Raw genomic sequence first — 12,450 nt, forward strand, 5'->3', positions numbered from 1 at the left:
GACAAAAATAGAGCTTTTTGCTCTAAACTCCACTCGCCGTGTTTGGAGGAATAGAAGGATGAGTACAACCCCAAGAACACCATCCCAACCGTGAAGCATGGAGGTGGAAACATCATTCTTTGGGGATGCTTTTCTGCAAAGGGGACAGGACGACTGCACCGTATTGAGGGGAGGATGGATGGGGCCATGTATCGCGAGATCTTGACCAACAACCTCCTTCCCTCAGTAAGAGCATTGAAGATGGGTCGTGGCTGGGTCTTCCAGCATGACAACGACCCGAAACACACAGCCAGGGCAACTAAGGAGTGGCTCCGTAAGAAGCATCTCAAGGTCCTGGAGTGGCCTAGCCAGTCTCCAGACCTGAACCCAATAGAAAATCTTTGGAGGGAGCCGAAAGTCCGTATTGCCCAGCGACAGCCCCGAAACCTGAAGGATCTGGAGAAGGTCTGTATGGAGGAGTGGGCCAAAATCCCTGCTGCAGTGTGTGCAAACCTGGTCAAGAACTACAGGAAACGTATGATCTCTGTAATTGCAAACTAAGGTTTCTGTACCAAATATTCAGTTCTGCTTTTCTGATGTATCAAATACTTATGTCATGCAATAAAATGCAAATTAATTACTTAAAAATCATACAATGTGATTTTCTGGATTTTTGTTTTAGATTCCTTCTCTCACAGTTGAAGTGTACCTATGATACAAATTACAGACCTCTACATGCTTTGTAAGTAGGAAAACCTGCAAAATCGGCAGTGTATCAAATACTTGTTCTCCCCACTGTACATTAAACCCTATGGTTTGTTCTAGGGCATATAACAAAGCCCCTTGTTAATGTTCAAAGACACCAAGCTCACAAAACTGTCTCAGAATAACTCTACCAGAAATATTCTAATAAATCCAATAATGTAAATGCAGGGTTATTACAGAATAATGTGTGCAATACAATCCCTGACAGCTGCCTATCATCTCATTTCCTAGTAAACAAAGTAGCAGCAGGAAAAGACCTTGTGTATATATCTGAGTGACAGGCAGGGCTGGCAAACTGCCAGGAATAATGACATCAGAAATGAATTTTATGGGAGGGAATTCAATCTGTAGCGATAGAAACGGCTCAGACATTAGAGTGAAGTTCTAAAATGGTATCTGCTCATCCCCTGAAATGAGGATTGACACAAACTCTCAGAGAATAGATTAGCTGTCCTGGCTTCTTTTTGACACCATAAAAGATAAATGATATTCAACATTATCATGCAGACTCCTTCATGCACACTTCCTTGTGACACTATTTCACCCAGGTCTATTTGTTGAAGATAAGACTGATAAGTGTAGTTATTGCAGAGAGAGAAGAGAGAGAGCAAGCGAGAGAGAGCAAGAGAGAGAGAGAGAGAGAGAGAGAGAGAGAGAGAGAGAGAGAGAGAGAGAGAGAGAGAGAGAGAGAGAGAGAGAGAGAGATGCAAAGGCACTGTGTAGAATATTCTATCAGCTATTTTTAGAGAGCAAACTGGTGAACTGGATTGTTTCTTGCCTAGCTATTAGCAAAACCATTGTTTGAGATTAACCCTCTAGATAGACATGTGCTTGAAACACATTAATTACCTGTTTTGTACTGAACAAGGTTTCCTGGTGATGCTCTTAGTCCCTGAGACTGTAGGACTCGGTCAGACTATTGTGCTGTTTGCGGTGGAATGACTAATGCACTCACACACACACACACACACACACACACACACACACACACACACACACACACACACACACACACACACACACACACACACACACACACACACACACACACACACACACACACACACACACACACACACACACACACACACACACACACAAATGCATTGACAAAATTTTAAACTGAAACCCATATAGTGTAGCCTATAGGGATACTGCCTACTACAAACTGCTTCGCTCAGGGTATAACGTAGGGGGCGCTCTTTGAGTGACGAAGGTTAATGTCAAACTGTGTAGGTAGCCTAGTACCTGATAAAACAAACTATAAACTATGTTTTCTGAATCGTGATCTATGATTGTGATAGACATTCTGACAGCTAATGAAACAGCTTAATTAAACACTGTTATTGACACATTACTGCTCGTATCATAGGGAAACTAGTAATAAACTCATTTGAATAAGAGGTTTAGCATAGACAGCAAATTCAATCAATATTAGGCCTAAAGACAAAACAGAAAATAACAACGTACTATATAATACGTATTTTTAATAACCGATTAAATGTTAATTGGACTAGGAATAATTAACAACATAGATAATTCATGCATATAGGCTATACAGTTTACATAATTTTAATATTTATTTTAGCTTAAACTTGACATTTGCCACAAATCACACATCCCAAATACTGAACTATGGGTGGAATTATGCAAAACATAATGTAAGTAACTCTAAAAATCACGCAGTGTTATTTGATAGATGAGTCCCTATTTGCGCCCTCCCTCCGCTCGCATCCGATGGCTGTCTCTAGGTGATTTAGTGCCGCCAGTCTCGAGCAGGTGTCCAACATGGCGATCACGGGAAACGGATCTCTCACTATTTCTCTCTCTGTTTTCGTGATTTCAGCGGCGTTTCTTCTAAAAGGTAGGATTACTTACTCATGATGCATGTGCATCAAAAATGTTTGAGCTCATGGAGTGAAAGAACATACCTAAAACTTGAAATGGTTGGTGCGCGATGCGCGATGAGCTTCTCCTAAATCTCAGCATCTTCACTTAGCTTCTTTTGATCTTACTTCAACTTGCACCGTTTTCTATGTAGTCTCTGCTGTAACCCGTGTCCCTATATACAAAACAACATGCCATTGTTTTTTGGGGACCTTTGGATAGCATGTCAGTCCTTTTTATAATCTGAAAGTAGCATGTTATGTAGGCTATGCTGCACCTCAAAAGTGGTAAAAATGAGTAAATGAGATGATCAACAAATAGCCTACTATTTTCATTCATAAAAAATAACATAGGCTACAGTGTAACGTCTAACTTCTATGTTCCACATAATTGCCAGTGGAAGTTTCCTCGGTGTAACATAAACAGAGTGGTCAGGGTAAATGTATTGCAAATGCTCACAGTGGCTAATATTTATGTTCAATAACTCGAATGCCTATTATACTCTAGTACTTTAGTGCGCTGAAAAACACGCAATGCAGCTACATACAGTAAACTGCACTCATGTCACCGCTGCGGTGAATAGGTTTCGGGCGCATTGGCTCCTACCCACAACAACACCTCCTTACTATTATCCTATTATACAGGTTCACAGTTAGAGCTTGTCTACGTATTATAGGATAGGATACTGATGGACCCAGAAATCTCTTGAGTTGTTGGATTGCAAGGAATTTATGACCTGCCTGACTGTTTTTTGTTAGTTGTAGGCTACATAGACTGATATGCTGATACGGTGCATGCACTAGCCTACAAGGTAAATGACGTCCAGAACCACGCCAGTATAATTTCATGTAGTCAGCCTCAGAAAGATCTTTTCACAATCATTTAATTTACGCTAGTGTTGTAGTGTGGACAGTAGCCTAAAATGTAGTTTTTTCGCGTCATGGTTTGTCGCTAATATGCAGTCAATTTGTAAGATACATTATTTTTTTTATGATGAGCATAACATTCTTTACAGGTCTGTTATGTTGCTCATATGTAGCCTTTAAATCTCGCAATGCAAAATCAACAGGTCTCTCTGTGTGTGTGTGTGTGTGTGTGTGTGTGTGTGTGTGTGTGTGTGTGTGTGTGTGTGTGTGTGTGTGTGTGATGGATGGATGGATGTTTGGGGGGTGAGGGGGTCTATACAGGATTACACCGTTTGTTGCTCAGAAGCCTATCCAAAATAAAGCGAAATGTCTAAAGAAATACAGTGCCTACAGAAAGTATTCATACTTACTCCACATGTTGTTGTGGTACAGCCTGTGTTCTCACCCATCTACACACAATACCCCATAATGACAAAGCGAAAACATGTTTTTGACATTTTTGGCAAATGTATTGAAAATGACATACAGAAATATCTAATTTAAAGAAGTATTCACACCCCTGAGTCAACACTTTGTCGAAACAGCTTTAGCAGCGATTACAGCTGTGTTTCTGGGTACGTCTCTAAGAGCTTTCCACACCCGAATTGTGCAACATTGGCCCATGATTCTTTTCAAAATCCTTCAAGTTCTGTCATATTGGTTGTTGATCATTGCCAGAGAACCATTTTCAGGTCTTGCCATAGATTTTAAAGTAGATTTAAGTCAAAACTGTAAATCGGCAACTCAGGAAAATACACTGTCTTCTTGGTAAGCAACTCCAGTGTATATTTGGCTATGTGTTTTAGGTTATTGTTCTGCTGAAAGGTGAATTTCCCAGTGTCCAGTGGAAAGAAGACTGAACCTGGTTTTCCTCTAGGATTTTTCCTGTGCTTAGCTCCATTACATTTATTTTTTTATCCTGAAAAACTCCACATTCCTTAACGATTACAAGCATGGATTTGCCCCTAACATAACACGTTGTATTCAGGACAAGATGTGAATTGCATTGCCACATTTGTTTTGCAGTGTTACTTTAATGGTGTGTTGCAAACAGGATGTATGTTTATTTATTTATTTTATTCTGTACAGGCTTCCTTTTTTCACTCTGTCATTTTGATTAGTATTGTGGAGTAACTACAATGTTATTGATCCATCCTCAGTTTTCTCCTATCACAGCCATTAAACTCTGTAACTGTTTTAAAGTCATCATTGGCCTCATGGTGAAATCCCTGAGCGGTTTCCTTCCTCTCCGGTAACCAAGTTAGGAAGGACCTTGGGAGTCCATGGAACTTATTATGTGACTTGTTAGGCACATTTTCAATCCTGAACTTATTTAGGCTTGCTATAAAAAAGGGGTTGAATACTTATTGACTCAAAACTTTTAAGCTTTTCATTTTTAATTAATTTGTAAACATTACATTACATTTACATTTTAGTCATTTAGCAGACGCTCTTATCCAGAGCGACTTACAGTAGAGTGCATACATTTTATTACATTTTTTTTTTTTTTTTACATACTGAGACAAGGATATCCCTACCGGCCAAACCCTCCCTACCGGCCAAACCCTCCCTAACCCGGACGACGCTATGCCAATTGCGCGTCGCCCCACGGACCTCCCGGTTGCGGCCGGCTGCGACAGAGCCTGGGCGCGAACCCAGCCCAGCCTGGGCGCGAACCCAGAGACTCTGGTGGCGCAGCTAGCACTGCGATGCAGTGCCCTAGACCACTGCGCCACCCGGGAGGTAAAAATAAAAAATTCCACTTTGACATTATAGGGTATTGTGTTTAGGCCGGTGAAAACAAATCTAAATGTAATACATTTTAAATTCAGGCTATAACACAACAAAATGTGGAAAAAGTCAAGGAGTGTGAATACTTTCTGAAGGCACTGTACATGTGTACTGAAGGTAACATGGTAAACTACAGGTTTTCAATGGAGGACTGTTGAATGGAGTGTAGTCTGCATTGAGTAGTGGTTGAATACCATTCACTGTATTTTAGAGCTTCACTCTCTGTCACCATTCATTTAATTAACCTCTCTCTGTGTTAAATGCCAGAATGCCTCCAGAATACACAATAGATTCCAATGCAATATCCCAAGTGGTGCAAGATTAGAAGATTATTGCATTTTTTGTGGGGAAGAAAAATTCCAAGCCAAGAAAGACCTATGGATGCAGATCTTTCATTTATTTGATTTTTGTTGCATAAATAAATGCAGGGAGAGGAGAACAAGTGGTTTGCTGACCTAGAAACGCTGTGCAGCTGTAACAACTCCCACATATTGTTAGGAACAAAGTTGACCAGGCTTGGTAGGATACCATTTAGATACAGTGCCTTCGGAAAGTGTTCAGACCCCTTGACCACATTTTGTTACGTTACAGCATTATTCTCAAATTGATAGAAAAAACCTCAGCAATCTACACAAAATACCCCATAATGACAAATCAAAAACAGTTTTTTTGAAATTGTTGCTAATTTATTTGAAAAAAGTATTCATACTCTTTACTCAGTGATTTGTTGAAGCACCTTTGGCAGCGACTACAGCATCAACTCTTCTTGGGTATGACGCTACAAGCTTGGCACACCTGTGTTTGGGGAGTTTCTTCCATTCTTCTCTGGAGAGCCTCTCAAGCTCTGTCAGGTTGGATGGGGAGCGTTGCTGCACAGCTATTTTCAGGCCTCTCCAGAGATGTTTGATCGGGTTCAAGTCCGGGCTCTGGCTGGGTCACTCAAGGACATTCAGAGACTTGTCCCGAAAACACTCCTGCATTGTTTTGCCTATATGCTTAGGGTTGTTGTCCTGTTGGAAGGTGAACCTTCACCCGAGTCTGAGGTCCTGAGCGCTCTGGGGCAGGTTTTCATCAAGGATCTCTCTGTACTTTGCTCCGCTCATCTTTGCCTCGATCCAGACTAGTCTCCCAGTCCCTGCTTCTGAAAGATATCCCCACAGCATGATGCTGCCACCACCATGCCTCACCGTAGGGATGGTGCCAAGTTTCCTCCAGACGTGATGCTTGGAATTCAGGCCAAAGAGTTCAATCTTGGTTTTATCAGACCAGAGAATCTTGTTTCTCGTGTTCTGAGAGTCTTTAGGTGCCTTTTGGCAAACTCCAGAGGGCTGTCATATGCCTTTTACTGAGGAGTGGCTTCTGTCTGGACACTCTCCCTGTCCAAGGCCCTTCTCCTCCGATTGGTCAGTTTGGCCGAGGCCGTTGTATTCTTGGGGACCTTCAGTGCTGCAGAATTCTTTTGGTACCCTTCCCCATATCTGTGCCTCGACACAATCCTGTCTCGGAGCTCTTTGGACAATTCATTGTGCCTTTCCAAATCATGTCCAATCAATTGAATTTACCACAGGTGGACTCCAATCAAGTTGTAGAAACATCTCAAGGATGATCAAATTCGAGTCTCATAGCAAAGGGTCTGAACACTTAAGTAAATAAGGTATTTCTGTTTTTTATTTGTCATACATTTTAAAAAATTGTTTAAACCTGTTTTTGCTTTGTCTTCATGGGGTATTGTGTGTAGATTGCTGAGAAAAAAACTATATTTAATCAATTTTAGAATAAGGCTGTAACATAACAAAATGTGGAAAAAGTCAAAGGGTCTGAATACTTTCTGAAGGAACTGTATGCCTTTATAGTGAGAGTAGAGCACCAAAGAGAAGGGCAAAGTGTAACGTCGTCTGTGTGTAGCTGGTGAGATGAGTGAGGCGCAGTACAGCAGATATGAGTAATAAAAACACTTTTACTCAAAAATCAAAATATATACACGTAATTTACACGGCCACACAATACGGACCACAATACAACAAACAATCACTCACAAAAACCATGTGGGGAACAGAGGGTTAAATAATGAACAGGTGATTGTGGGATTGAAAACAGGAGTGTGAAACAAAGACAAAACAAATGGAAAATGAAAAGTGGATCGGCGGTAGCTAGAAAGCCGGTGACGTCGACTGCCGAACGCCGCCCGAAAAAGGAGAGGGACCGACTTCGGCGGAAGTCGTGACACAAAGTCTAACTAGATCTTGCTTAGCTGGACTAGGCTTGGCAGGCATTTATTTGACATTAAGCCTGGTTGGTTAATATCTGAAAGGAAAGATTTTTTATTTTAAAAAATATATATATATTTCACCTTTATTTAACCAGGTAGGTCAGTTGAGAACAAGTTCTCATTTACAACTGCGACCTGACCAAGATAAAGCAAAGCAGTGCGACAAACAACAACAACACAGAGTTACGCATGGGATCAACAAAAGTACAGTCAATAACACAATAGAAAAATCTATATACAGTGTGTGCAAATGGAGTAAGGAGGTAAGGAAATAAATAGGCCATAGTAGCGAAGTAATTACAATTTAGCAAATTAACACTGGAGTGATAGATGTGCAGATGATGATGTCCAAGTAGAAATACTGGTGTGCAAAAGAGCTACCTCATCCCCAAAAAACAATATGGGGATGAGGTAGGTAGTTGGATGGGCTATTTACAGATGGGCTGTGTACAGCTGCAGCGATTGGTAAGCTGCTCAGATAGCTGATATGGAGTGATACAAAAATAAAGATTTCAAATCATTTTGAAAGCGTCTTGTAAATAGTCTATCTCTCCAGGGGGTTCCTCTATCTCTCCAGGATGTTCCTATGTCTCTCCAGGGGGTTCCTCTATCTTTCCAGGATGTTCCTATGTCTCTCCAGGAGTTTCATATTTCTCTCCAGGGAGTTCCTCTGTCTCTCCAGAGAGTTCCTCTGTCTCTCCAGGATGTTCCTATGTCTCTACAGGAGTTTCATATTTCTCTCCAGGGAGTTCCTCTGCCTCTCCAGGGAGTTCCTCTGTCTCTCCAGAGAGTTCCTCTGTCTCTCCAGGATGTTCCTATGTCTCTCCAGGAGTTTCATATTTCTCTCCAGGGAGTTCCTCTGTCTCTCCAGAGAGTTCCTCTGTCTCTCCAGGATGTTCCTATGTCTCTCCAGGAGTTTCATATTTCTCTCCAGGGGGTTCCTCTGTCTCTCCAGGGGGTTCCTCTTTCTCTCCAGGGGGTTCCTCTATCTCTCCAGGGGATACCTATATCTCCAGGGGACCCTCTATCTCCAGGGGGTTCCTCTATCTCTCCAGGGGATACCTCTATCTCCAGGGGACCCTCTATCTCCAGGGGACCCTCTATCTCCAGGGGGATCTTCTATCTCTCCAGGGGATACCTCTATCTCCAGGGGGATCTTCTATCTCTCCAGGGGATACCTCTATCTCCAGGGGACCCTTTATCTCCAGGGGGATCTTCTATCTCTCCAGGAGGTTCCTCTATTATAATACATATCAGCTGTGATCTGATCATCGTATTTCAGACGGTTGCATAATGCTTCTTTATTGTCAGCTCCACCTCATTCATCAGCGCTGAATGATGGTGAAATGGATCAATAGAAGCGGTCATGGAGCCTTAAGTAGGCCTGTACTGCTTTTGGTGTGTTTCTCTGATAAACAAAGTAAACGTACGCTTGTTATTGTGCTTATGTTTGCCATACAGTTTTCTATGTGTGAAATGGATGGTGATTGAAGATGCTGTTGAAGGGTTTGGCTTTGAAACAGAGTGATGCAGGGCTGCTGTACTGTATTATGTCTCTGTACTGAGTCATCACCCTCATCCTTCACATGCCTTGGTAACTGAACTGGCATCTACTAGAATATCTTGTCCTGTGTTCTTCATGTATAATGTATACAGCGTTTTAACAGTGTTGTTGACTGTGGGGCCAGGATACTGATCCTGTCCACTTCACAGGAGTTTCCTATTTCCCTCCAGGGGGTTCCTCTGTCTCTCCAGGGAGTTCCACTGTCTCTCCAGGGGGTTCCTCTGTCTCTCCAGGGAGTTCCACTGTCTCTCCAGGGGGTTCCTCTGTCTCTCCAGGGAGGTCCTCTATCTCTCCAGGGAGTTCTTCTATCTCTCCAGGGAGTTCCTATATCTCTCCAGGGAGTTCCTCTATCTCTCCAGGGAGGTCTTCTATCTCTCCAGGGAGGTCCTATATCTCTCCAGGGAGTTCCTCTATCTCTCCAGGGGGTGCTTATGTTTCTCCAGGGAGTTCCTCTATATCTCCATGGAGTTCCTCTGTCTTTCCAGGGGGTTAATCTGTCTCTCCAGGGAGTTCCTCTATCTTTCCAGGGATCCTTTATCTCCATGGGGTTCCTCTATCTCCAGGGGGTACCTCTATCTCTCCAAGGAGTTCCTCTATCTGTCCAGGGGTCCTTTATCTCCATGGGGTTCCTCTATCTCAAGGGTTCCTCTATCTCTCCAGGGGTTTCCTATATCTCTCCATGGGTGCCTCTGTCACTCCAGGGGGTCCATCTATCTCTCCAGGAGTTTCCTATATCTCTCCAGGGTTTTCCTCTGTCTCTCCAGGGGGTTCCTCTATCTCCCCATGGGGGTCCTCTATCTCCAGGGGTCCTCTATCTCCAAGGGGTCCCTCTATCTCTCCAGGAGGTTCTTCTATTATAATACATATCAGCTGTGATCTGATCATCGTATTTCAGACGGTTGCGTAATGCTCCTTTATTGTCAGCTCCACCTCATTCATCAGCGCTGAATGATGGTGAAATGGATCAATAGAAGCGGTCATGGAGCCTTAATTAGGCCTGTACTGCTTTTGGTGTGTTTCTCTGATAAACAAAGGAAACATACGCTTGTTATTGTGCTTATGTTTGCCATACTGTTTTCTATGTGTGAAATGGATGGTGATTGAAGATGCTGTTGAAGGGTTTGGCTTTGAAACAGAGTGATGCAGGGCTGCTGTACTGTATTATGTCTCTGTACTGAGTCATCACCCTCATCCTTCACAGGCCTTGGTAACTGAACTGGCATCTACTAGAATATCTTGTCCTGTGTTCTTCATGTATAATGTATACAGCATTTTAACAGTGTTGTTGACTGTGGGGCCAGGATACTGATCCTGTCCACTTCAATAGTTCTGTATGCTCATAGCAGATTTGAATGATAAGTAGTAAATACAGGACCATTGATATCATGTGGGCACTGTGGTTGGAAAATTGCACAGTTCTCACAACCTGCGGGAAATGCAGTTATCCTGTTTCAAGTTAAATTTGACACCGAAGCTAATGGCCCTTTGATATGTGCCAGCTCGTGAAATATTTCATTGCCTGTACATTTGGCTCACTACATCCTTTGTAACAATAATATACTCTTCTATTTAAAGAAATTGAATTTATAGCTCATTAAATTTACATTAGATTCTGCTTAATAAACCTCCCCCTAATTGCTAGATAATGCAGGGCATTACTTTATGTGGTGGCAGCAACCGATGTTACTCTTAGTTAGGGAAGGGAAGGCTGAGACATTGTAGTTCTTCTCAGTACAACTTTAGAAAGAGAGAAGATCCGGTAGACACTGTTGACATCCATAAGAAAATCAGCTACTGCAGTTTTGCTAGTCACTACTGTCTGATGTAAGACAGCACATTTCAAGCTGTGTGGGTAGCTCTGTCTGCTTCAGACAGAGCTACCCAGTGTCCACACACTTTTTTCAGTGAGCTCTTTCTGACTGCTCCTCAGTACATGGCGGCAGGTAGCCTAGTGGTTAAGAGCCCAAAGCTCTTAGCTCTTAACCAAAAGTTAAGAGCCCAAAGCCCAAAGCTCTTAACCAAAAGGTTGCTGGTTTGATATCCCGGGCCGACTAGGTGAAAAATCTGTTGATGTGCCCTTAAGCAAGGCACTTAACATTAGTTGCTCTGGATAAGCCCGTCTGTTAAAATGTGAAGGGAAGCAGAGAATCTAGCTGCAGCATAATTAGCAGTCTTGTTGAGGTTCCACTGTTGTATTGGTCTTGAAGTCATACTGGGTGAAGGCATGCAGCTATAGAGGGGTGAGAGATCAGTTGGTCAGAAGGGATGGCCATAGGCTACGTCTGTTGGTGCCTACAGAATGTCTCTCCATCACTGACCTTGTATAGCTTTTCAAGTCTCCTAGGATGCATCCCAAATGGCACCCTATTCCCTTTATATTGCACTACTTTTCAAAAGTAGTGCGCTGTATAGAGAATAGGGTGCCAAAAGTAGTGCACAATATAGAGAATAGGGTTGCATTTGGGATGCATCCTAGGAGTCATTTCGGACTAATACATAGTCCATCCTTCAAGCCTTCGGCAGGGGAACACAATACAACAATTTTCTGTCTCCGTAAAAGAGCTTTTTGCTAAATAAACGTGTAATGCCCAGGTCAAAGGGCAGGGAGAGGGGAATTGTTGACATCCTATTCACTTTAGAGTTATTTTTGGATGGAATACAAATCAGACCTCCCACCTTTTTGTCAACGGAATTTTCAGTATAAAGTACAGTGAGTTGTCAGTGAATGAAGAATGCTGAAAATAGTATCAAAACAACAACATTGGCTGTTGAACTAAAGTGTAATAAACAGTCAAATAGCAGTAAAGGACTGGTGGCGGGCCCTTTGATGAGTGAGTGGACAGAGTGCTTCATTTATGCCAGTGCTGTGATAATGAGGAGGAGGAGTGGTGTCTGCTGGTATGAATATGACATTGTTCTCTCTGTGCCCTGGATCTGAGGGTCCTCACTGCATTGTCTACATTGCCTGGCTGTAGCTGTGCGAATCATTTCCGCAATGAGAAAATTAAGAAGCAATGTTGTTGTTTTGGAGGGCATGGAGTGCACATTAGTATGCCTCATGGAGCAGTCACAGCACGCCATTAAGAGAGACTGTGGACCAGTCACTGGCTCACAGCACAGCACCTCGTAAATGGAAACATGGGACAGTTTTACTGCAGAACAGAACATACTCTATCAACAGACATGGCACAGACGTACAGTCCCTAGCATATACAGAACTAGGACCCCAATTATTCGACTAGTCGATTGTTTGGTCAATAGGCTGTTGGCCGACCAAGAAAATATATATA

General features: G+C 42.5%; 1 protein-coding gene across 4 annotated transcripts in view; it reads left to right on the forward strand.

Moving 5' to 3' along the window:
• Positions 1-2,480: 2,480 nt before the first annotated feature.
• Positions 2,481-12,450, forward strand: part of LOC139548086 (cell adhesion molecule 1-like) — a 179,416-nt gene continuing 169,446 nt past the window's right edge. For 3 of the 4 annotated variants that reach the window (XM_071357418.1, XM_071357421.1, XM_071357419.1), the window contains exon 1: positions 2,481-2,608. In XM_071357418.1, the coding sequence (XP_071213519.1) occupies positions 2,533-2,608 (76 nt within the window). In that variant the 5' untranslated portion in view covers positions 2,481-2,532. The remainder of the gene's footprint in view (positions 2,609-12,450) is intronic. The other variant, XM_071357422.1, reaches the window with a different exon arrangement.

Source organism: Salvelinus alpinus, chromosome 21 (assembly GCF_045679555.1).
Source record: "Salvelinus alpinus chromosome 21, SLU_Salpinus.1, whole genome shotgun sequence".
NCBI classification, from domain to species: domain Eukaryota; kingdom Metazoa; phylum Chordata; class Actinopteri; order Salmoniformes; family Salmonidae; genus Salvelinus; species Salvelinus alpinus.